The following is a 22,493-nucleotide window of genomic DNA, read 5'->3' as shown; positions in this document are numbered from 1 at the left end:
CAATGGTCCAAATGGAAAACACCGCTTGCATATGGGCTACCAAGCTTAATAAGAATTACCAATAACTGGCATTTTAGTGAAATACCAAGCTATCCCTACTTGAGGGGAAAAGAACCAATGGAAAATTGCCCAACTGGTCGGAATAAAAAAAAAGGACGCTCAAGTACACTTTTATTTAAGTTCAGTAGGTTTCAATTTTAAATGGACTTGAGAACTCTCTCTTAACTCCACTCTTTCTCTCGCTAACTTTAATCTCTTGATATCCACCATTGTTGAGATTCAAGGGTTCTTGAACTCTAAACCTTGATTGGATGATTGAGGAATTTGACTTGAGAGTTAAAGTGTCGTCATCAGCCACTGCTAGCCCTACCTTCGACCTTTATTGTCTTTGTTTTATAGGTTACTTCATAATCTCGACATCCAATTACTATTTTATTTCGTAGTTCAATGTAACTTGCCTACCTCATTTTAGTTCACCATCAGGCTATTTCATTGATTCCATACTCCTTACAAAATCATTTGTAAACAACCAACAAAGTGTTGGCTCCACTGGCAATGGAGTCCCCTTAAGTGGCTTGACTGAGTTTGTTCCCCAGTTCGAGTCGCAGGAAAGTCGCCTTTGTTGGGAGAACATGTGCCTCTCGGTTCGAGCGGAGACTTTTAGTCTGGATTGTGGTACGGGCTTAAAGGTGCCTCCCACAGTTGGGGCCCTCCCTAAGATATCTCGTGGTAAAAAAAAAAAAAATCATTCGTAAACACTTGTTAGCCCATCTCCTTGAAAATATAAATTGATTTGTTGAAAATTGAGTTTGTATGTGTGTGTAGAAATTTTCTAATTCAGAATTTTAAAGTTCGGGTTTCTTGAGCTTTTCCGTTTTTTAAAATTTCAGATCAGAAAATTACTATATATATATATGTGTGTGTGTGTTTTTGTATATGTATAAAAATGTTTCAATCTGCAATTTTAAAATAGAAAAAGTTTTAAAACTTTTAAATCTCATAGTTTTAAAAATTTTACAAAAATTTTCTGTATTTTAAAATTTCAAACCTGAAAACTAGTTTATATGCGTATCTACGTGTGTGTGCATGTGTATTATGTGCCGTCATTTTCATCGTATAAGAAAACAAAACGTAAGGAAAGAAAAAAATCGTGAGGAAATGTGGACACTCGACGTTGTTTAAAAGATGGGAAAACTGAAGCGGACACCTGTGCTACAACCAAAAGGCCAAACCAGTCAAAAATCCAAAAAAACAGAAACTTGAGAGTGCAACATCGATGCTGTCTCGAGAACAACACGCGGCGAAACGAACGCCCAAGGCCTCGACACCACTCACCCTTTAGTCTTTGCTTCTATCCCCTTTTCACTTCACTTATAAAAAAAAAAAAAAAAAAAAAAAAAAGTGTCTTTATGTTATTTTCTTTAAATAAAATAAATTAAAAACACAAGTAGACTTCTGCTCTAATCCGTTTTGTTTTCACTCTAATAAATAAATATAAAAGAAATGGGGAGCAATAAATACCCAAAAAAAACTCGTAACAGAGCCGAGTGAAAGAAAGATAGCAAGAAAGAAAGAGAGTAAGAAGAAACAGAGAGAGCGTTATGCTTTTGCTTTGCTCTGCTTTTTATGGTATTGAATTCCTCTCTTTTATTTAATAAATAGCAACATATATATCATACACACACACACATTAAGCATTCAGAATCAGAGGTGAGTGATAAAGAGTGTCTTTCTTATTCATTTATCCAATTTTTTATTTTAATTAATTAGCTATTTATCGTGTTTCGGATATTTTCTAAAAAAGGTAGTGAATTCAAGCGAGTTCACACTTTCCATTTTTTGTTTTTTTTTTATCTAATTTAATTATTTTTCCTTCTTCTTCTTCCTTTTTAGAGTTGAGAAAATCTGCAAGTCTCAAAAGGATTCTCTAAAACAATCCCCTTTCTTTCTTTTCGTTTCTTGCAAAAAATTTCCTTCTGCTTCGGGATAGCCAAAACGCTGCCGTCTCTCGAATTTTCATCGGGAAAATAAAAACGATCAGTCGATCAATGTGGTCCTCGTCGTGGTCAACGAGAGGTAACTCGAATCTCGAAAACTTCATTCACTGTGTCACCCCCAATCTTCCATCGCGATCGCATCCTCCTCAGGTACTGCCGCCATTGTTTTTGATTTTTTTCAAGATCAAATTTCGATTTTCGATATCTAGTTGTCTGCGTAGATAATTTACATTATGTTTTTCCCCTCTTCCGACACCGAAACGACGCCGTTTCGTGTGGATAATTTTTATTATTTTTAGTTGATTCGGAATAATAAAACAAAATAAAAATTTTGCGGGTCGGGAAAAATTCAGGAAAAAGATAATATCGTACTGTAGTAGTTTTTCAATCAATAATTTCTCCGTTCCGTTTGAGATTTGAGGGAGGTGGGGCCCCTTTTTAGCTTCCTCGACAATTTGAGCCGTACGCGCAACGGAGGAAAACGATTAAACAAAAATAATACTGGTCGTATTTCTTAAGCTGCCAGGAATATTGTCTTGTTTTAAATATTATTTTCAATTGTGCAGTTGATTAGGGGAAGGAAACATAAATTAATAAACTAATTTAAGTGCAATTTAGAGTTGAATTTGGGGGCTTGAATTGTTTCATTTTGTAAGATTTATTTATCCACTGATTGAGGGTTCAGCCTTTTGACCAATTGAATTATTTTTCTGATATTTTTTGGTGACGTGGCAGTGTGCTGTATTAGTTAGCGTGTAACACGTCGGGTGTGAATTTAGTTTATTGGCCCTACCTGCTATAGGTCTATTGCAGTACAGTTGTCAGTTGTGGATAAGATTAGCAACGCATCAACTTCATACTCCAAATCTGAAACGTGACTATTTAAATGTTACAAATACGCCACTAGGTTTTTAGCTCTCGTGGTTAGAGTCAAACCTCACAATTGTGAGATTATGGGTTAAAGTTTTTAATTTTTTTTCTTAATTTAAGTAAAGATATTTTTTTCCTCTTTGAAATATTAGTGGAGTAAATATATCTTGAATATTAAAAAGGATAAAAATACATCTCTCGAATATTTAAAATGATAAAAATTTAGACGGTCTTTAATAAGAATTGATGTAAACTAATCTCAGTAATTTTATGTAATATAAGTTGTACTCTTGAGCAATAATCTCATGTAATAAAAAAAAGGTTACAAATACGACGTTTATAACGACGTAAATAGCAACTTGTAAGTTAATTGAAATAAAAGTTGGTTGTAATGGGCTAGGTAATTATTCTGTACATTTTATTATGCGTGATTACAAGATAAAATAATAATAATAATAATAATTGGTGGTGATTTGCTTTTAATCTTCGAAACAGTTCCAGGGATAAAATGTTTCATGAATTAGGTGCATGCCATGGGAGTTGCTAGCTTTGTGAACTTTTTAAATTAAAATATTTGGAAATTTTGTAATTTAATTTTGTGAAATATTGGCAGAGCTGCATTCATGAACTGAAAAGCCAATGTCAACCAACTGATAAGGAAATTGTTGAATATTTCACTTTGGGAGATCTTTGGAACTGCTACTGTGAATGGAGTGCATATGGTGCTGGTACGCCGGTGGTGTTGAGCAACGGAGAGGAAATTTCGCAATATTATGTCCCTTATCTATCGGCCATCCAGATCTACACTAACAAGTCTCTTGTCGCTTCCAGGTTCTTAATGAATTCATTTTTATGTTTGACGTATCAAATTCAGCGAGCTAGCCATTGTAATAGTGTTATTAGCAATGAGTTTGAGTATATCTATTCAATATAATGTAGGAATCCGAGGGAGGATAGTGATGTGGTAGAATTAGAAAGTGATTCTTGGAGTGATGACAGTGGGAGTGATAAGCTATCGAGGTCCCTCAGCAACAACTCCAGCAGAACTTGGGATGGCATTTCTGAGGATTCAAGCGTAGAACAGGATGGTTCATGGCTGATGACCAATAAGCTTGGCCACCTTTACTTCCAGTATTTTGAGATGGCCTCTCCTTATTGGCGGGTTCCGCTTGCTGACAAGGTAATCCTTTTCCGTATGCACAGTTATGTCATTACTACTAATGGCTTAGCGTTGTCAGCTTCTTCGCGAAATTACAAAATCATAACTTAATTGAGTTTCTTCGCTATATTACAAAGGCATACCATGCTTGACTATTTAATTGAGTATTAGATATTTAACTTTTGTGTGGCATTCAGATAACAGAATTAGCTCGGAATCATCCGGGACTAACAACCCTTAAAAGTGTGGATCTCTCGCCAGCAAGTTGGATGGCTGTTGCTTGGTAAGCATAATTTTCTGTTCTCATTACACGTTTTCTTGATTAATAGGTTCTATCTCTGCCCAACCACTTCAAAGAGACGGCTTAAAGGTGATTTTGTCTTTTCTGACGCTGATAAAATCTGATAAGAGAATTGATTATGCATTAATTTTCTTAAATTTTTTCTAGAAGTACAAGTGGCAGCTGTGTATTGATTACCTATTATAACATGTGATTGATGAGATAATATTAATCATTGCAGAAGTTTTCCTAAGACATGGGAAACTTTGTTGCATACTATTTTTGTTCTGTATTTGGAGATTGATTCTCTTAGGTTTTCATGTGGATGATTTTTAATGATAGGTATCCCATATATCATATTCCATCCCGGAAGAATGAGAAGGACTTGTCAACATGCTTCCTCACTTATCATACACTGTCGTCAATTTTTCAAGGTATTTTTCTTATCTACATAATTCATAGATAAATTATCGCTGGTTGAATGATAAATGCAAGAACATTTTACAATATCTCTTGAAAAGTTAATTGATATTCCTTAATATATTTTTCTCTCCACATTCTCCATGGTTTCCTTGCAATATCGACATGGAACCAGTAAATGCATTGTATGGCCTTTGTTTGGACGGTTTAAATGAGATGGTATTAAGTCAGACATTAACTAACTGAAGTGCCTTCCATTACATCACCACCAGCCTGTTGTGTTTCCCGCTGCTGCTACGTTTCCCCGCACAAATTTTAGACCAGAACAGTTTATTACTTAGCATACCAACTCACTTACCCAAGGGTCTGATTGCGTTCTTTTGCCCATCATGCAATAGTAGCTTGACAAACTGTGTAGAAATGGAAAGAGGCTTATGCTAACTCTGTAGTCCATAATGCTTTATTTTTGGTAAAGTCATTAGCCCTGCCATAGGGGTGTTAAAGTTTTCTGCTTTCTTATTTCCTTATACTTTTCTTGCATTTGGTGGTGAAATATTGTTCTGTACTGGCTTTCTAATTGAAAGGGTATCTGGCAACTGATTATTATTACACATTTAAGAGGGAAAATGAATTGCTATTATCCATATAGGGGGGAACTATGGAGGTTTAGAATCTTAAATTATCTTGTCATACCAAATTTTCACAATCAAATAGTGCATCACCATCATCTCTATTTTCTATCACCAATGATTATATTTTTTTACCACTAGTGCCATAAATCATTTTGGTATTTTCTTTACATAATAAAGAAAGATTTTGACCCGGATTAAGTTATGTCGAGCTTACAATTCAAGTTTGGCATCTCTTTCCACATTATATACTTTTCGGCCTGCCTTAGAGTTTTCTGATGCAGGCATAAAAGAACTTTCTGAATGTTGGGTATCCCTTTCCGTTTATTGCATATTTTGGTGACTTGTGGATGATTGAGCGGGTTCCTTTGGCATACTATTGATGCAATTTATTAATGCTGTATCATGGCTCCTTGTGCTTAGATATTTCTTTTGTCCCTGGCATGATTTTGCAGAGTGTGTTAAGGAATATGATGACACAGATAATTCATGTTGTTCTGAAGTTGGTGAAAGAACAGAAGGTAAGCCAAAAAGAAAAAGCAGCAGCAAGATTGCCCTTACTCCTTTTGGGCTGGCTACTTACAAGATGCTAGGAGATCTTTGGCTAAATCCAGATACAAGCGACCAAGAAAGGATTCTCGATCTTTTCAATGCAGCGGATTCCTGGTTGAAGCAGCTCGGTGTCCACCATCATGACTTCAAATTTTTCGCTTGCCACTCTAACATATAGATCGGTATGTGTTCATGACTCCCCAACCCTTCATTTTGCTTCAGTTCCGGTAAACTCAACGGGAAAACTCCCAATGCTAGCTCTAACCAGTGCGTTTCAAAGGTAGCCCCGGAACCAATGGTATTGTAACTATCTCAAAGCAATGGCTCTCTTCAAAGGATTTTCATGAATTGAGTTGCTTTGTTCTGTGAGGTACTTGTAGACAGACAAGTAGAGCGTGTTGGTAAATTAAATAGGACTCAACATTTCTCTAACTTCCTTCTTTTTCTTTTCGTTTTCTTCATCTTCTCTAGGTCAAGTTTGTGCAGGAAATTTTGTGTTGTATGAATCTAGAACAAGTTTAATCAGAATCATGTGACATGTTCTTGTTGGTAATTCCCCTTTTTAAGGATATGTTTGTAACTGTTGTTCATCTAATTAACTTTGGGAGCAAAAGTCGCCCCACTTTTTCTTGACTAACTAATGTTTGTCAATCACTCGTATAGTCGAATGCAAGTATTTTTGTCAGGGATATTGAATTTTGCTTTTCGTTAATTTTTCAGATAGCCTAGTAGGATGATGTAGCTAATGAGTATCTTTTGGTTATGTTTGGTGCGCCGAACCGTATTGAATTATATTCTATTATAATAAATTATGTTGGAGTTCATTTGTGGTGGAGTACGAATTTTAACTTCACACATAAAAATGAGAAATAATAAATAATGAGTCATAATAAATTTTTTATTATTTATTATTTTATGTGTGTGATTGAAATTCGTACTCTATCATAAGTCAATTCAAACATAACTATAGCCTAAATTATATTATATTGTAATACTGTATATTTAATATTACAAGAACTCACGATTGCTGTAGGTATGATCCGTATTACATTTTTTAATATTTTATATTATTATTTTATTATAAAATTAATTAATTTTAATAATTATTTAAAAAATAAGAATGTTAATCGCCGGCGACTGCGCCGGTTGCCGTCCACCGCCACCGACAACCGCCCACTAGAGATAGTTGAAATCAATATTTCATACCGTTAGAATCCTCTTTGTCGAATCTACACAGCTGCACAGTGATAATAAACAAAAGAAACACCCTTCGCCCAGAAAAGGCTTATCAACTTCAATTCGCCGTGGTGAATTGTCGAAACCGATTATTATCAACTTTCTTTTCCAGCCATATAAGTCTCCTTCATCAGTGATTATTTTATAGATGTGTAGATCTAAACGATAAGGATTCCAAAGACATCAGATTCGACTTCTAAAGACTCCGATGACCGCTAATTAGCGACGATGTGTGGTCGCCGGCGGTGACTATCTATATACTGTGTATATGCAATAACTTATCATTAATTTGTAAATAAATTAAATAATATTAAAAGCATTTTAATAATAAAAAAAATAAAAGAAATGTGCAGATACGCGCAGACCCGGCGGTGAGTGCGAGTCTCAATAATCTATTTTTTTTTTTTTTTTTGACTTTGATGTGCAATTAATACAACGCGGTTAATCTTTGTTTTACTACCAAACATGGACCATTTTAGTACATGTTATCAAACCTGCCCCATTGATGGACCAGGTAATTAAAATTCAAACATGCTAAGTTTTGCTATGAGTTTTTCATATGGTTCAGATTTGTTTCTTTAATATCCTTTTATTAACCATCAATTATTATTTTAGATTTTACTTATACTATGGATTGATAAGGGTCCTAATCAATTCATGATCATTGATTTCGTAGTCAATACAAACTCAGCAATTCAACTAAATCGTAAATTTTTATCTAATTTTTAAGATCCTCTAAAACAAGTAAAAGAAAGTGGCCTTGATTACAAGGTTTTTGACAATATGTGTTTAATCTTTGCTTGTTTATCGTGCAAAAGTAGGGATCTCTTCTAATCATAATTAGCATATATTAAGCTACTGCAAAGGAACCATCAAATTCTTTGTGTTTAGTCAAAATACTACGGCATCTGCTCTATTCTATGGTCAATCTTATCTTTTTAATTTTCCTGGCTTTCAGCCTCTTAATTTAATTATTTTATAAGTTAAGGTAATTGATGCGACAACCTATCCATTTAAGTAGAAAGATTATGGATGATAAAAAAGTAATAATAATAAAAAATGAGAATATAATAATATTTTGAATGTTAAGAAATGTGAACATAATCTTCTTAGCTACGATCAACTTTTTTTCCTTTTTTTTTCTTTTTCCTTTTGAACGTTAGAATTAGGGTGCAGCAGGCACCGTCAAAATTAAACCCATAAAAAAATCAATTCCTGTGTTCAGCATTAATTTAACTGAAAAAATTGAATCATAGCAATGACTTTAACCATTTCAAAGTAGTTTGGTTTGCTTTTTTGTTTTTATATTGATTTTAAATTAAATTAAGTCTATGATATGTTTTACCGTAGAATAATACCATTAACAGAAGATAACACAAATTTAATATAAAATACATAAAGATATAAAATAAAATTCCTATCTTATAATGATTTTATTTTATCGTGTAGTTAATTTCCTTAAAGAATTAAAATGAATGAAGATTCTTCATGAAACTGAAATCAAACCAAACTAACAATCTTTTTTTTTTTTTTGGAATTAGTGATATATATTTTATAATCAAATATCTACGAATATTTACATCGGATTTTTTTTTGGGGACCAACTACATCTATTTTATTATAGCACAGTTATCCACTATCACAAATAGTATAGGGATATATGCTCCATCGACAAATTAGTGAGAGAAATATCTACCTCCACCCCAATATTATATTAGAGAGGACACATGAGTCCCTCAGGAACTCAAAAGTCTCGAACAACTCTCACACCAGCAATCGTTTACTTCAATGTATATTTATTAAACCAATAATAGTTTAATTATTTAAATCAAATCAATTATCAAGTTTTTGCTAATTTCAAACTAAATCAAACTTAATTTTGATTCTCGATTCGTTCATTATATCGTACAAAATATGTAAAAAGTCAATAAAGAAGTGTGTGGGAATAATAAAGTTAAAATATCATGCTCCTCAAGAATGAGGAGCAGCAATCATGCCCCCCAAAGAGTGGGGAGGAGTAGCCATGCTCCCCAAGAGTGGGGAGCGGAAACCATGGCCCCCAAGAATTGGGAGCAGCAGCCATGCCCTCCAAGAGTGGAGACTAGGAACCATTCTCCCCGAGAGTGGGGGGGGCAAGATCCATGTTTTCCAAGAGTGGGGATCAGCAGCCATGCTCCCTAAGAGTGGGGAGCAGAGATCGTGCTCTACCAAGTGCGAGGACCAGAATTCAAGCACCCCAAGAGTAGGGGATAGCAAAATAAGTCATAGACCATAAGCTTATAGGGATCATAGACACGATTTTAGATCATAGACCACGCAAAAAAACCAAGTCTAAATAGAGCTATTGTTGCATTAAGATCAGCTAAATAAAAGTAAAAAATTAAAAGATATTGCTTGGTCCAAAAGTAGAATAGATGAGACTTGACACGGATAAAATTAGTGAGAATATAAAGAATATCTTGTAATTCAAATCCTAAAGGACAGAGAAGAATTAGAATGAGTTTTAGTTATAAATGAATTTTATCTATAGAGATATAAAGAAAAGGTCTTTCTTAGTATGAGAAACAAGCACCAAAGAAGCTAATATAGTAAATGAGAGTTTAATTATAATTGCAATCTTAATAAAAAAAATTATTTTCTCTATCCATGGATATAGGCCAATGGCCGAACCATGTTAATTCTCTTTTTTTGTATTATTATATCATCCCCACATAAATCAATTCTTTAATTGACTGGATTTCTATGTCAATAGATTAGCGTCGTCTGTGGGGACAATATAAACACTATTATTAAGGTCACATCAAGCTCTCTGTAACTATGAGTTAACGAAGTTGTTGCAACTACATAGCAATTTGCCAACAGTTCCCAATCCACCAAGAAAGTGACGTAGTAGTGCTGGGCCATATCCACCACTTGCACAGCAAGTGGTTGATTTAACGCATAACATGGCCAAGGTTCTCCAGTATATATAGAACCAGGAACATGCAACAAACCTAGATCCAACCCTGTAGGAAGAAAAAAGGGTGGCATAATGATTTGCAATATAATTTGCAAGATGATAATAATAGCCCACAAAGGGTTCGTAAAAAAACCAACTTTGCCATATCAGCTAGAACAACATAGTTTCATGCAAGTCATACTGATCATCCAAGAGACCTCCAATATGTACTGGAAGACAAGCAGGATTTTGCACCAAAAGTTGAATTCAAAACGTCAGTACAAGAAGCATAACTCAGAGGACTCTAATGTTGATCAACATGTCCTGCAGAACCTCACTTGGAGGAGGTGGAACCACATTCATTAAGGACATATTAGAGGCCCCATTGTCAACAAAATTTAAGTTGCCCCAAGTAAAGGTACATGAGGAGAAGGAGACCCAACCAAGCATCTAGAAACTTTTAGGTTGTAGATGGAGTTGTAAGGCGCAATAGGGGCAGCCATGTGTAGGGCTTTCTCCTCGATACTTACAGGAGTGGCATGTAAGTGGTATAGAAAGTTGAAACTCGATTCCATCTAATCATTTATCTAGCTTAGTCAAATATTTACTAGTCAATTTGTGGGAGCAAAAGACCATTAACTTCTTTTAAACTTATATGTTATCAGTGAAGCAGAAGAAAGATGAGTCATTAAAGAACTATATTATTTATTTTAACAAAGAGATAGTGAGGGTAGAAAATTATATAGATGTGGCAGTGTTAACCATCATAATCACAAGGCTATGACCAAGAAGATTCTATTACTCACTCGCCAAGAATGCATTAGAAGCCTTCATTGAGTTACTATTAAGAGCACAAAAATACTCCAATGCCGATGAGTTAATACAAAGAGAGGAATAGATTTGAACCCTCGGAGGTCTAAAGAAAAGAGGAATGATGAACTGGTTAAAAAAAAAGAAATAAACCAAAAGACAACAGGGGACCAAGAATCTCACAAAGCAGATTCTCTAAGTATAACCACTTAATGTACTGAGGGAGTAACAGCTTCTATTGACAAGGGATCTAGGATTGCTGTGGAAGCTTAAAGAAATCACGACTACACTAAATCAAAGAGACAGAATCAAGTATTATAGGTACCACAGAGATCATAGACATTATGCTAATGACTGCTTTAATCTTAAAGAGGAGATGGAGTCTCTAATTCAGAGAGGATATTTAAAGATTTTGTAAGAATAAATGAGCACAGGGTATGCAGAATGATGCCTTAGTTGATGCGCCACAAAATGTTGTTGTAGTGGTAGGAGATTGGATTGATGACCAAGAGGTTGTATGAGGGGCCTTTGCAAGAACTATCTTTAGTGGACTCATAGGAGTAGGGGACTCCAAGAAGACATGAAATGATCATATAAGGGAGGTTAGGGCTACACCAGAAGTTTTACCTACTAACTTGGTAGGTAAACCCTCGAAAGAGGCTAGAATGGAGCATAATACTATCACATTAACATTAAAGGAAGTAAGAGAATGTACCAACCACAAGATGCTTTAGTTATTTTGGTAACCGTAGCAAATAAGAAGGCCTAGCAAACAAGAAGGTTTTTAGAGTACTAATGAACAATGAGAGTTCAGCATACATTTTACAAGTAGCAGCATTTGAAAAGATGAATATAAGAAGAGAAAAACTGAGGCCAATCTATACTCCACTGATTGGCTTTAGCAGAGAGTGCTTAATTCCTCTAGGCAGTATAAATTTGCCAACTACTATTAAAAAAACCACATTATCAAGCTACTAAGATAACAAGCTTCTTAGTAAAGGAGCATCCTTTAGTTTATAATATTATTTTGGATAGACCAGTTTAAACTTTTTCTGAGCAGTAACATCAATTTTATTACTTTATGGTAAATTTTCCTACAGAAACCGAGGTTATATTCTTAAGGGTAGATCAGAAGAAGTCTAGAAAATATTATACCACAGCCTTTAGAGGCAAGATGGACAAATGAGAATGTCTTCAAGTCACGCTTGATCTTAGAAAGGAGAAAAGTGAACAAATGGATCACTAATAGACGAGCTAGACACCATCCGAGTGCAACACGATGACTAAAGTAAGACAATTTATGTTCACTTATTGTTAGCTCTAAAAATACGATCACAACTAGAAGATTTTCTTATAGCACAATCTAATGTGTTTGCATGGTCTCATGAGCACATGCCACGTGTAGATCCAGAAGTGATCGGCCATCGATTAAGTGTAGATCTAAGTCATAAGCTAGTACGACAAAAGAGAAGGTCTTTCAATCTAAAAAAATACAAGGCAATAAAAGATGAGGTGGAGAAACTTTTGAAAACGGGCTTTATTGGAGAGTGCTACTATCCAAGCTTGTTGGCCAATATAATGATGGTTAAAAAGTAAAATGAGAAGTGGATGGATTTTTTCACTGATTTAAATAAAGCATGTCCTAAAAATAACTTTCCTTTACCTAGAATTAATCAGTTGGTCGATGTTACTGCAGAGCATAAGCTAGTTACTTTTATGAGTGCATACCCTGAGTATAACCAAGTTCAAATGTACCGTCCAAATAGGGAAAAGACATCTTTTGTTATGAACAAAGGCCTATATTGCTATAATATTATGCCATTTGCACTAAAAAAAATACAAGAGCGACCTATTAAAAATTGGTCAACAAAATGTTTAATAGCCAGATTATGAGAAATATGAAGGTCCACATAGATGATATATTTGTTAAAAGTAGAAAAATGGATGATCGCAGACCTAGATGAAGCATTTAGATTTTGAAGCAATATAATATAAAGCTATATCGAAGCAAGTGCGCATACGGGATCTCCTCAAGAAAGTTTTTAGGGTTTATGGTTAGCCAATAGGAAATAAAAGCTAACTCAGAAAAATTCATGCCCTTCTGGACATGGAGTCTCTAAAGTCAATTAGAGAATTTCAGATGTTGACAGAAAGAGTTGCAGCCTTGAATTGGTTTATTTCATGAATGACAAATAAATGCCTACTAATCTTCAAAATCCTTAGAGAAAAAAAAATAGTATGGACAGAGGAATGAAAGAAAGACTTCCAGGGAATGAAGAAATATATAAAGAGTCCTCTCATTCTCTTTAAGCCAATATTGAGAGAAGAATCTTTATTTGTATCTGGCCATTTCAGACTTGGTAATAAGTTGAATATTTATAAGAGAAGAAGATAGGGTCTAGAAGCCAATTTATTGTATGAGTTATGCTCTTTTAGATGTTGAGACAAGGTACCCAACTATAGAAATAATGGCCCTAGCACTAGTAGTAGCTGCCAAAAAATTAACGCCTTACTTCTAGGCTCATGCCATAGTAGTGCTCACAAAATAGCACCTAAGACAAATAATACAATGACCAAATGTGTCAGGAAGAATGATTTAGTGGACTGTAGAGCTAGGAGAGCATGATATCAGGTATCGACCTAGAACAACATTAAGGGGCAAGCAACTACAAACTTTATAACAGAATTCACTAATAACTAATTTATGAAGGAGAGAACTAGTAAATCAATTATGCCAATTTGGAGGTTGTACGTCGGTGGATCGTCAACCAACAAAAGAGTGGAGTAAGACTAATTTTAGTGACTTTATAGCATACAAAAATAAGTTTTACTCTCAGGTTTAGATTTCAGGCCTCCAACAATGAAGCAGAGTATGAGACCCTAGTCGTTGGGCTCAGGCTGGTAAAAGAGATATGAGTAGAAAAGTTGAAAATTTTCAGTGATTTATAGTTGATTGTAATCAAGGTATATCTTAGTACAAGGTAAAAGAAAGTAGAATATTAACTTATCTTTAGAAGGTAAAAGAACTACTAATGGATTTTGTATAATACATCATAACTCAGGCTTCGAGGGAGGAAAATAGCAAGACAAATGCCCTTTCAAGATTAGCATTAGACACTGATACAGGCTTCACTAGATTAATCCATGTTGAGTTCTTACAAAATCTGAGTATTAACCACAAAAGGAACTAGAAGATTAATCTTGTTAATATAGTAAGGAGCTAGATGAGTCCTATAATCCGTTTCTTGAGAGATAAAAGATTACCTGATAACAAGAAGAAAGCAAAAAAGATCAAGTTAAGGTTAGCATGATATGTAATTTTAAAAGATGTGTTATACAAGAGAGGATATTCATTACCTTACTTGAGATGTCTATCATATGATGAAGCAAATTATATAATGAGAGAAATCCACAATGGTATTTACGGCAATCACTCGGGTGTAAGGTCATTAGCTTATAAGGCCATTCGCCAAGGGTATTTCTGGCCTACTATGAAGAAATTAATATGCACAAAAATTTGTTCAACAGTGTGACAAATGTCAAAGGTTCTCCAACATACTTCGTCAGCACCCAGAGTAGCTCACCTTAGTTACTAGGCCATGGCCATTTACTCAATGGGCGGTGAACATCATCGATCCAATGCCAACTGACAAGTGGCAAACAAAGTTTACTGTAATGGCTATAGACTATTTAACAAAGTGGGCAAAAGTAGAACCTTTGACATAAATCACAGAACAAAAGACTACCAGATTTACATGGAAGTCTACCATATGCCGGTTCGATATCCCCTAGGCCATCATGACAAACAATAAGAAACAGTTTGATAATACCGATTTTAAGGGGTTATACGAAGACTTTGGGACAAACTTTTTCTCTTCACTAGTTCATCCTCTAGTAAACAGATAGCTGAAAGTTATCAATAAAATAATTAAGCACCACTTTAGAATCAAATTGGAGAAGCAAAAAGGGGCTTGGGTAGATAAATTACTATTTGTACTGTGGACCTACAAAACCACACACACCTCAGCAATAAGAGAAACTTCATACTCTCTTGCGTCTACGTCTAGGACAGGAGCAGTAACTCCTGTAAACCTTTGCATGCCCTTTTATAGGGTGTAGTACTTTTAACTCGAGGAAAACCTAAAGTAACTGAACTTAAGTCTAGACCTAGTAGAAGAAAAGATGGAGCAAGCTCAGCTTAGAGCAACAACACACTACAAAAGGGCAGCTAGGTACTTTAACTCAAAGATAAAGCCAATAATCTTTTGTGTTCTTGTTCTCAGAAAAATATCTCAGAGTGCAAAAGAGAAAAATGTCAATTTGCTAAGGCCAAATTGGGAAGGCCCTTATAGAGTGGTAGAGATTGTCAGGCCTAAGACTTATAGGCTCAAAGATATGAATGAGATCGTGCTTCCACATTTTTGGAATGCAAAGCATTTGAGGAATTATTACCAATAATAAAGCACCATTGGTTGCTTTTCTTTACCAAAAATTTAAACATTTAATAAGGCTTTCTTTAAATCATTAGAAATATTTTTTTTTTATGCTAACAGGAGGTTGTTACCAATTAGCACCGGTAAGAGTTTATTTAATAATAAAGCATATCATTAGCTTGCTATAGAATTTCATGATATTGTTTAAAGTTTTCTTTTTATTTAAATTCAAGAAGTTAAGAATTTCCTGGTTCCCTAAAGTGGGGAACAACAGGAGAGGTTAAAGATTTCCTGATCCTCCAAAGAGGAGAGCAATAGGAAAAGTTAATAGTATTTCCTGCTCTTCTAAGGGAAAAAAAAAAAAAAGCAAGGAAAGCAAAATAATTTTTGTTACCCTCATAAAAAAAAAAATACAAAAGCAATGAAGAGGCAAGGATCAGTAAATTATTAGTGTCAAATAAATTAATAAAGACAGAAGAAGCATGCCTAATTTACATAAAATTCTTTCTCCCAAGACCTTTTATATAATAAAAAGACCCAGAGAACTAGCGTGGTACGACCCTAGGCCTACTTCTACGGGTTAAAAAAATAAATCTTTTATTGGCACCACAGTTATAATTAAGCTCTTACTCTCTTCACTACTTTTTTCGGTGCTTGTTCCTTATACTAAGAGAGACTTTTTTTAATAACTTTCTATAGATAAAATATATTTCTAACTGAAACTTGTCCTAATTCTCCTCTATCCTTTAGGATTTAAATTACAAGATATTCTTTCATTTCTTACTATAACATCCTTTGATTGTTGACTTTTATTTAGCTAAACTTAATACAACAATAGCTTTTTTATTTAGATTTGGTCTTTTTGCGTGGTCCATGATCTAAAACCAGGTCTATGGTCCTTATAGGCTTATGGTGCATGACTTTTTTTGCTATCACTACTTTTGGAGTGCATGAATTCTAGTCCCCAAATTTAGTAAAACCCGATCTCTACTCCCTACTCTTGGGGAATATGGCTACTGGTCCTCACTCTTAGAGAGCTTGGATTTTGGTCTCCACTCTTAAGGAGCATGGTTGTTGGTCCCACTCTTGGGAAGTATAATTGCTGGTTCCCACTCTTAGGAAGTATAGCTCCTGCTCCTTACTATTGAGGGGCATGGTTTCTGCTCCCCACTTTTGAGGAGCATGGCTTCTGGTCTTTACTCTTGAGGAGTATGGTTACTGGTCCCCATTCTTAGGAAGCATGGCTCACATTCCATACTTTTAAGGGCATGGTTATTGTAACTTACTCCTAAGGGGACATAGTTTCTACCCCTCACTATTTGGAAGCATGGTTGTTAGTCCCCACTCTTGAGAAGTATGGCTCATGTTCCCTACTCATGGGGAGCTAACTTTTAACTTTACAATTTCCACACACTCAATTATTGACTTTTTACACATTTTATACAATAGTTACTCCCCAACTCTTAGTTTCTAGTTCCACCAAAACCAAAAGCATAAAAGCTTAAGTCGTTTCTGTCTCCATATCTTCTATATGAACTATTTTTTACACCATTCGTCGATACCGTTGAAGTTCCATTTCTTTGCCTTTCATTTTCTTTTGTGGGTGTTTTTTTTTTCTTTTAAAATTTTTCAATGTCTTTAAATTTCGACAATAGTTCTAACTCTTTCTATCATGACTGCTTTGGTGATGATGATTATTATCTTATATTAATTGACTAAACACCCTCTGTTGTATATTCTACTCTCGCGTCATTTATCCCTGATAACCAAACCAACTTCCAATCCAACTTTGATAGGTCTATCGATAAGGTAAAGAATAAGATATTTGAAAAATCTATCTCATCTCTTTGAGTCAAATATGAGATTCCAAGTTCAATTAAACTTAAAAATGTACAAACTACTAAGCTTGCTAGTCAGCCTCTTCCTAGGACTGTCGCTTTTTATCCTGACTTTTTCTAATGTGACATTATTCCTATTATACCATTTTTTGAGGTACATGCTTATCTACCTTAACTGTGCTCCGGCACAGCTTTGCCCCAGTGCTTAGTGGATCACAATTAGCATGTATATCGCATAAAAATTAAAAGGTTTCCTTGACCCTACATTTAGTTAATTTCAACGAGTTTATCAACTAATGAGTCTTTTATGAGGTAAAAACTCCTCTTTCAAAGACTAGTATTATGTTTGAACTTGGGCTAAGTCTCTCCCTATAATTATTCAAGACAAATCACATAATGGTTTTTGGAAGAATTCTTATTTTTTACTCTCAAGGATTGGGAGTTAAGGGATTTTCCTTGGTTATCGGACTCGAACTCACTTTTCCACCATAGGAAGCTTCATAGAAAATCTTTTTAGAATATGTTTGTCTTTACTCTCAAGGATTGGGAGCTAGGGGATTTTCCCTGTTTGTCTTTACTCTTTTTTTTTTCTTTTCAACAGTGTTATGAAGCTGCGCTTCTATCAATCTCACTGAGCAAGGTCAGATTGACAAAGTTTTTGAAGACCTTGATAACTTAAAATCCTAGAAATATCTTTCTCAAATAGGCTTTCTAACTATTTTTGTCTTTACCTCTCCTGCTTCTATTATTATTCCACCATTAGGTGAGCTTCTGTTTAAGAATAACAATTTTTATGTTGCAAAATGATTGTAATATTTTTTTTTTAACCAAGCCTCTTGAGACGACGTTTCTCGAAAAAAGAAAAAGAAAATAGACAAGTATCTAGCCTCAAAGATTCGTATAAACATAAGGATAAACATGTCTTTTGAGCCATGGAGTCATCACCTCAAGCTGTGGGATCATATTCCCAAGTTGCGGGATTATCCTCCTAGGCAATTGCAACTAATCAAGGGTAACACCAAACATATAAAATTGCTCCAGGTTGTAGCAAAAAACTTTTTTTTTCAATTTTCACTCATAAAACTTTGTATCTACAATCTATAGGCTCTCATTTTGCATTTGCATCCACTAATGCTCCTATGTCCATACCTTTTCCAGTAAATCCTGACTAAAAAAAACTATGCCCTTTTTTAAAGATTTGCAGAACTTCACTTGGGAAGATCCTTCTCAAGCTTACTTGAACTATTTTGTTCAAGTTTGACCTCAATATGTAGTTTCTAATGACATGAAGCATTTGAGAGTTTTGATCTTGTTGATGTCATGCTTGTCAAAGTTTGCCAGGTGTCATACAATATTGTTTTTTTGTTACTATTATTGGTATAAGGTTGGATCCTAACTTTGCTCATCCCCTGGAGTTTAGTTGTGTTATTTAAGCATCAAGGAAAAAGATAAAAACCCTGATGCTGGAGAGGGATGCTTTACTTGAGTCGGGTCAAGCTTTTAGGAGAAGCATTGATGAGTCAAAAAAATGTTTGAGAGAAGAGAAAGCTCTCGTGGGCAATTGAAATTAGATTTTAGTGTTGCAAAGGAAGAGCTAATTCAATCCAGTTGGATTTTAATACTGCAAAAAAAGAGCTAAATCAATTTAATTGGATTTTAATGCTGCAAAGAAAAACCTAGCTTAATCTCAGTCCCAAGTTCAAAAATTATTCAGCTTTCTCGACCAATTAAACCTCTAAATTCCAAGTATGAAGGCTTCAACTATTGAGGAGTTCAAAACTTCTGTTGAGTTTGAGAATATCCTTAGCAAGGAATTTTTAAAAGATCACGTAAAAGACCATGATAGAAAGTCATTAACCTCAACTTGATTACCGTTTTCTAGAAGATTGATGATATTGGTTGCTAGTTATGTGTATGGTGCAACTTCTTTTATTAGCTCTTAGTTGTTGCTTTTGTTTTTTTTTACACTCTTCTCCGTAATAATGTTGTTCCAGTAATAAAATTATAAACTGGACATGGTCTTTCTGTTTTATTAATCTATTTGAGACAAGTAGTTTGCTAATCCTTGCCCTTTGACTGCTTTTGTGGATTTTTTTTTTTGTGAAGGTAACAAAAATACTTATTACAGAGCATAAAGGAAAAAAAAAACAACTAAGAGCTAATGGAAAAAGCAGCATCGTGCACATAATTGGCAATCAATATCATCAATCTTATAGAAAGTGGTGGTCAAGTTGAGGATAACGACTCTCCATCATGGTCTTAAAGTTTGCATCACTTTTTTAAAAGTTCCTCATCAAGGAAATTCTCAAACTCAACAGAAGTTTTGAACTTCTCAATGGCTAAAGCCTTTATACGTAGAATTTGTTGGTTTAGTTGGTCAAGAGAGCTGGATAGTTCTTGAACTTGGGACTAATATTGAGCTAGTTTTCCTTTACAGCATTAAAATCCAATTAGGATTGAGTTAGCTCTTCCTTTGCAATATTAAAATCCAATCTCAATTGAGCCACGAGAGCTTTCTCTTCTTTCAAACATTTTTCCAACTCATTAATCCTTTCCTCAGAAGCTTGACTCGACTCAAGTAAAACATTTCTCTTCGGCTTTAGGGTTTTTATCTTCTTTCTTGATACTTGAACAGCACAACCAAGCTGCAGAGGGATGGACGAAGTTAGGATCCAACCTCATACCAATAATGGCAACCAAAAAGCATTACGGTATAATACCTGACAAACATCGGCAAGCATGACATCAATAATATTATAACTCTTAATTTGCGTCACATTATCAAAATATTATAACTCTTAATTTGTGTCACATTATCAAAAGAGACATATTAAGGTCCAAGTTGAATAAAAGAGTTCAAGTATACCTGAGAAGGATCTTCCTAAGTGAAGTTCTAGAATCCTTTAAAAGAAGCAGAGCTCCTTAGCTGAAATCTACTAGAAAAGGTGTGGACATAGGAGCATTAGTAGAGACAAATGTAGAGCGAGAGCTTGCAGACTGTGGATACAAAGTTTCTTGCTATGATCCTAAAGTAGTTTCAGGTGTCTGCCGTAACCCTTGAGTAGTTGTAACTACCTGGGAGGATGTTCTCGGAAGTTGAAATGATGATCCGACAACTGGAGGTGATTACCTTATTTTCGTCTTTTTCAAGCAATGTCTTCTACAAGAAGCATAAATAAAAAAAAGTAAAATATCACAATCATTCTACAACATAAAAATTACTATTCTTGAATAAAAGCTCACCTGCTAGTGGAATAATGGTAGAAGCAGAAGAGATAAAGCCAAATACAGTTAGAAAGCATATTTCCAAGGTCGTAAGTTTTCATATTCTTTAAAAACTTGGTCAATCAGACCTTACTCAGCAGGATTGATAGAGGTGCAACTCCATTATAATTATAAAAAAAAAAAGCATATTGCGTTTAAAAAAAAAACATTCTACAAAAATTTCCTATGAAGCTACTTAGGGTGGAAAATGAGTTTGAACTCGATAGCCAGGGTACGTGTCGGAAAATTTCTCTAGCTCCCAATCACTGAGGGTGAAAAGCCAAGAATCCTTTTAGGAATCATTATGTGATTTGTCTTGAATAATTAAAGGGGGATACTTAGCCCAAGTTCGGATATAATATCAGCCTTTGAAAGAGGAGTTTTTACCACATAAAAGACTCACTAATTGGTAAACTCGCTGAAATAGACTAAATGTAGTACCACACAAATCTCTTAATTTTCGTGCAATATATATATCAATCACTGCACACCAAATATTAGGGCAAAGCTGTGCTAGAGCATTTAAGGTAGATAAGCATATGCCTCAAAAAAGTGTGTAATGGTAACCTAATACCATATCAGAAAAAATATGGATGAAAAGCGACAACCTCAAGAAAAGGCTGACTAGGAAGCTTCCTAGTTTGTGCTTTTCTAAGTTCAATTGAACTTAAAATCTCATATTTGACTCTTAAGGATGAGATGGATTCTTTAGATATCCCATTCCCCGCCTCATCGATGGACCAGACAGAGTTGGATTGGAAGTTGGTTTGGTTATCAGGGACAAATGATGTGAGATTTACAACAAGGGTGATTGATATACAATAATAATAATCATTATCATCAAAGTAGTCATGATAGAAGGAGTTAAGACTATCCTCATAATTTAAAGACATTGAAAATTCAAAAAGAAAATAAAAAAACACTCATGAGGGAAAGTGAAAGCCAAAGAGATGCAAGTTGAACAATGTCAATGAATGGTGTCAAAATTAGTTTGTATAGAAGGTACGAAGAGAGAAACAACTTAAGCTCTTATACTTTTGGCTCTGGTGGAACTAGAAACCAAGAGCTATGTGAGTAGCTCTTATACAAAATGTGTGAAAAGCCAACAAAGGAGTATGCAAGAATGGAGAAGTTGAGAAGTCGTGCTCACTAGGAGTGGGGAACATGAGTCATACTCCCCAAGAATTGTTGTATTAAGCCCAGCTTAGTAAAAGTCAACAATTGAACGATATTGCTTGGTTTAGAAGTAAAATCGATGAGGCTTGACACGGATATAAAATGGTGAGAAGATAAAAAAATATCTTTTAATTCAAATCCTAAAGAAGAGAGGAGAATTAGGATGAGTTTTAGTTAGAAATGAATTTTATCTGTAGAGAGCTATAAAGAAAAAGTCTCTCTTAGTATAGGAAGCAAGCATTGAAAAAAAATAGTGAAGAGAGTGAGAGTTTAATTGTAATTGCGATCCTAAGAATATTTTTATTTTCTCTACCCGTGGACGTATGCAAAGGGCAAAACCACGTTAGTTTTTTATATTTTTTTATTATATCGCCCGCACCTAAATTAATTTTCTAATTGACTAGATTTCTATTTCAACACATTCAATCAATTAACACTCAAAACAAATAATTATAACATTGAAAAAGAGTAATATTAAGGCCACGTACCATTCAAAGTTCAAACTAAATTAATCGGAAAAGGATTGTGAACCCCCTAACGTTTAGGAAAAATAATATAAAACCCCTTAATATTTAAAAAAAGACATATAACCCATATTTTTGTTAGTAAATTCAATTTGTTTTAATAATAAATTTATTTTTAATTTATAATTACTTTTATGTTCCTATAATAAATAAATTAATATATTGACCTAAGATATATAGTCGATAACGTGTATAATAAAATGAATAACTTTTTATTTAAAACTTAAAATTGGAATATAATTACCTTTTTCCCTAGTTATCCACTCTAAATTATCAATATACCCTTCCAAATAAAAAATGATGAATGGATAAAATTAAAATTCACTCTAAAAATAATGAATAATTTGGATAAAAGGTAATTATATCT

General features: G+C 34.4%; 1 protein-coding gene across 3 annotated transcripts; it reads left to right on the top strand.

The window, feature by feature from the left end:
• The first annotated feature begins 1,400 nt into the window (after positions 1-1,400).
• Positions 1,401-6,613, top strand: LOC102630953 (uncharacterized). Of its 3 annotated transcripts, none has more exons than XM_006478102.4 (7): positions 1,403-1,629; positions 1,894-2,147; positions 3,481-3,698; positions 3,807-4,047; positions 4,224-4,309; positions 4,649-4,740; positions 5,811-6,613. In XM_006478102.4, the coding sequence occupies exons 2-7, from the start codon at positions 2,049-2,051 to the stop codon at positions 6,083-6,085; spliced, it is 1,011 nt and encodes a 336-aa protein (XP_006478165.2). In that variant the 5' UTR covers positions 1,403-1,629; positions 1,894-2,048; the 3' UTR covers positions 6,086-6,613. The 3 variants fall into 3 exon arrangements, with proteins under 3 accessions (XP_015385674.2, XP_006478165.2, XP_024955151.2); XM_025099383.2 differs by having other exon boundaries at positions 1,403-1,710; XM_015530188.3 differs by lacking the exon at positions 1,894-2,147 and having other exon boundaries at positions 1,401-1,629.
• The last annotated feature ends 15,880 nt before the right edge of the window (positions 6,614-22,493 follow it).

This window comes from Citrus sinensis, chromosome 3 (assembly GCF_022201045.2).
Source record: "Citrus sinensis cultivar Valencia sweet orange chromosome 3, DVS_A1.0, whole genome shotgun sequence".
In the NCBI taxonomy this organism is placed as follows: domain Eukaryota; kingdom Viridiplantae; phylum Streptophyta; class Magnoliopsida; order Sapindales; family Rutaceae; genus Citrus; species Citrus sinensis.
This window is presented reverse-complemented; position numbering and strand designations above follow the sequence as displayed.

What these genes read in the sequence shown, in the direction of transcription:
- LOC102630953 (XM_006478102.4), top strand. Translation starts at nt 2,049, where the DNA reads ATGTGGTCCTCGTCGTGGTCAACGAGAGGTAACTCGAATCTCGAAAAC. An exon ending in AGTTGGATGGCTGTTGCTTG is followed by an intron (nt 4,310 to 4,648) that starts GTAAGCATAATT and finishes TTTTAATGATAG; the next exon opens with GTATCCCATATATCATATTC. An exon ending in ACTGTCGTCAATTTTTCAAG is followed by an intron (nt 4,741 to 5,810) that starts GTATTTTTCTTA and finishes ATGATTTTGCAG; the next exon opens with AGTGTGTTAAGGAATATGAT.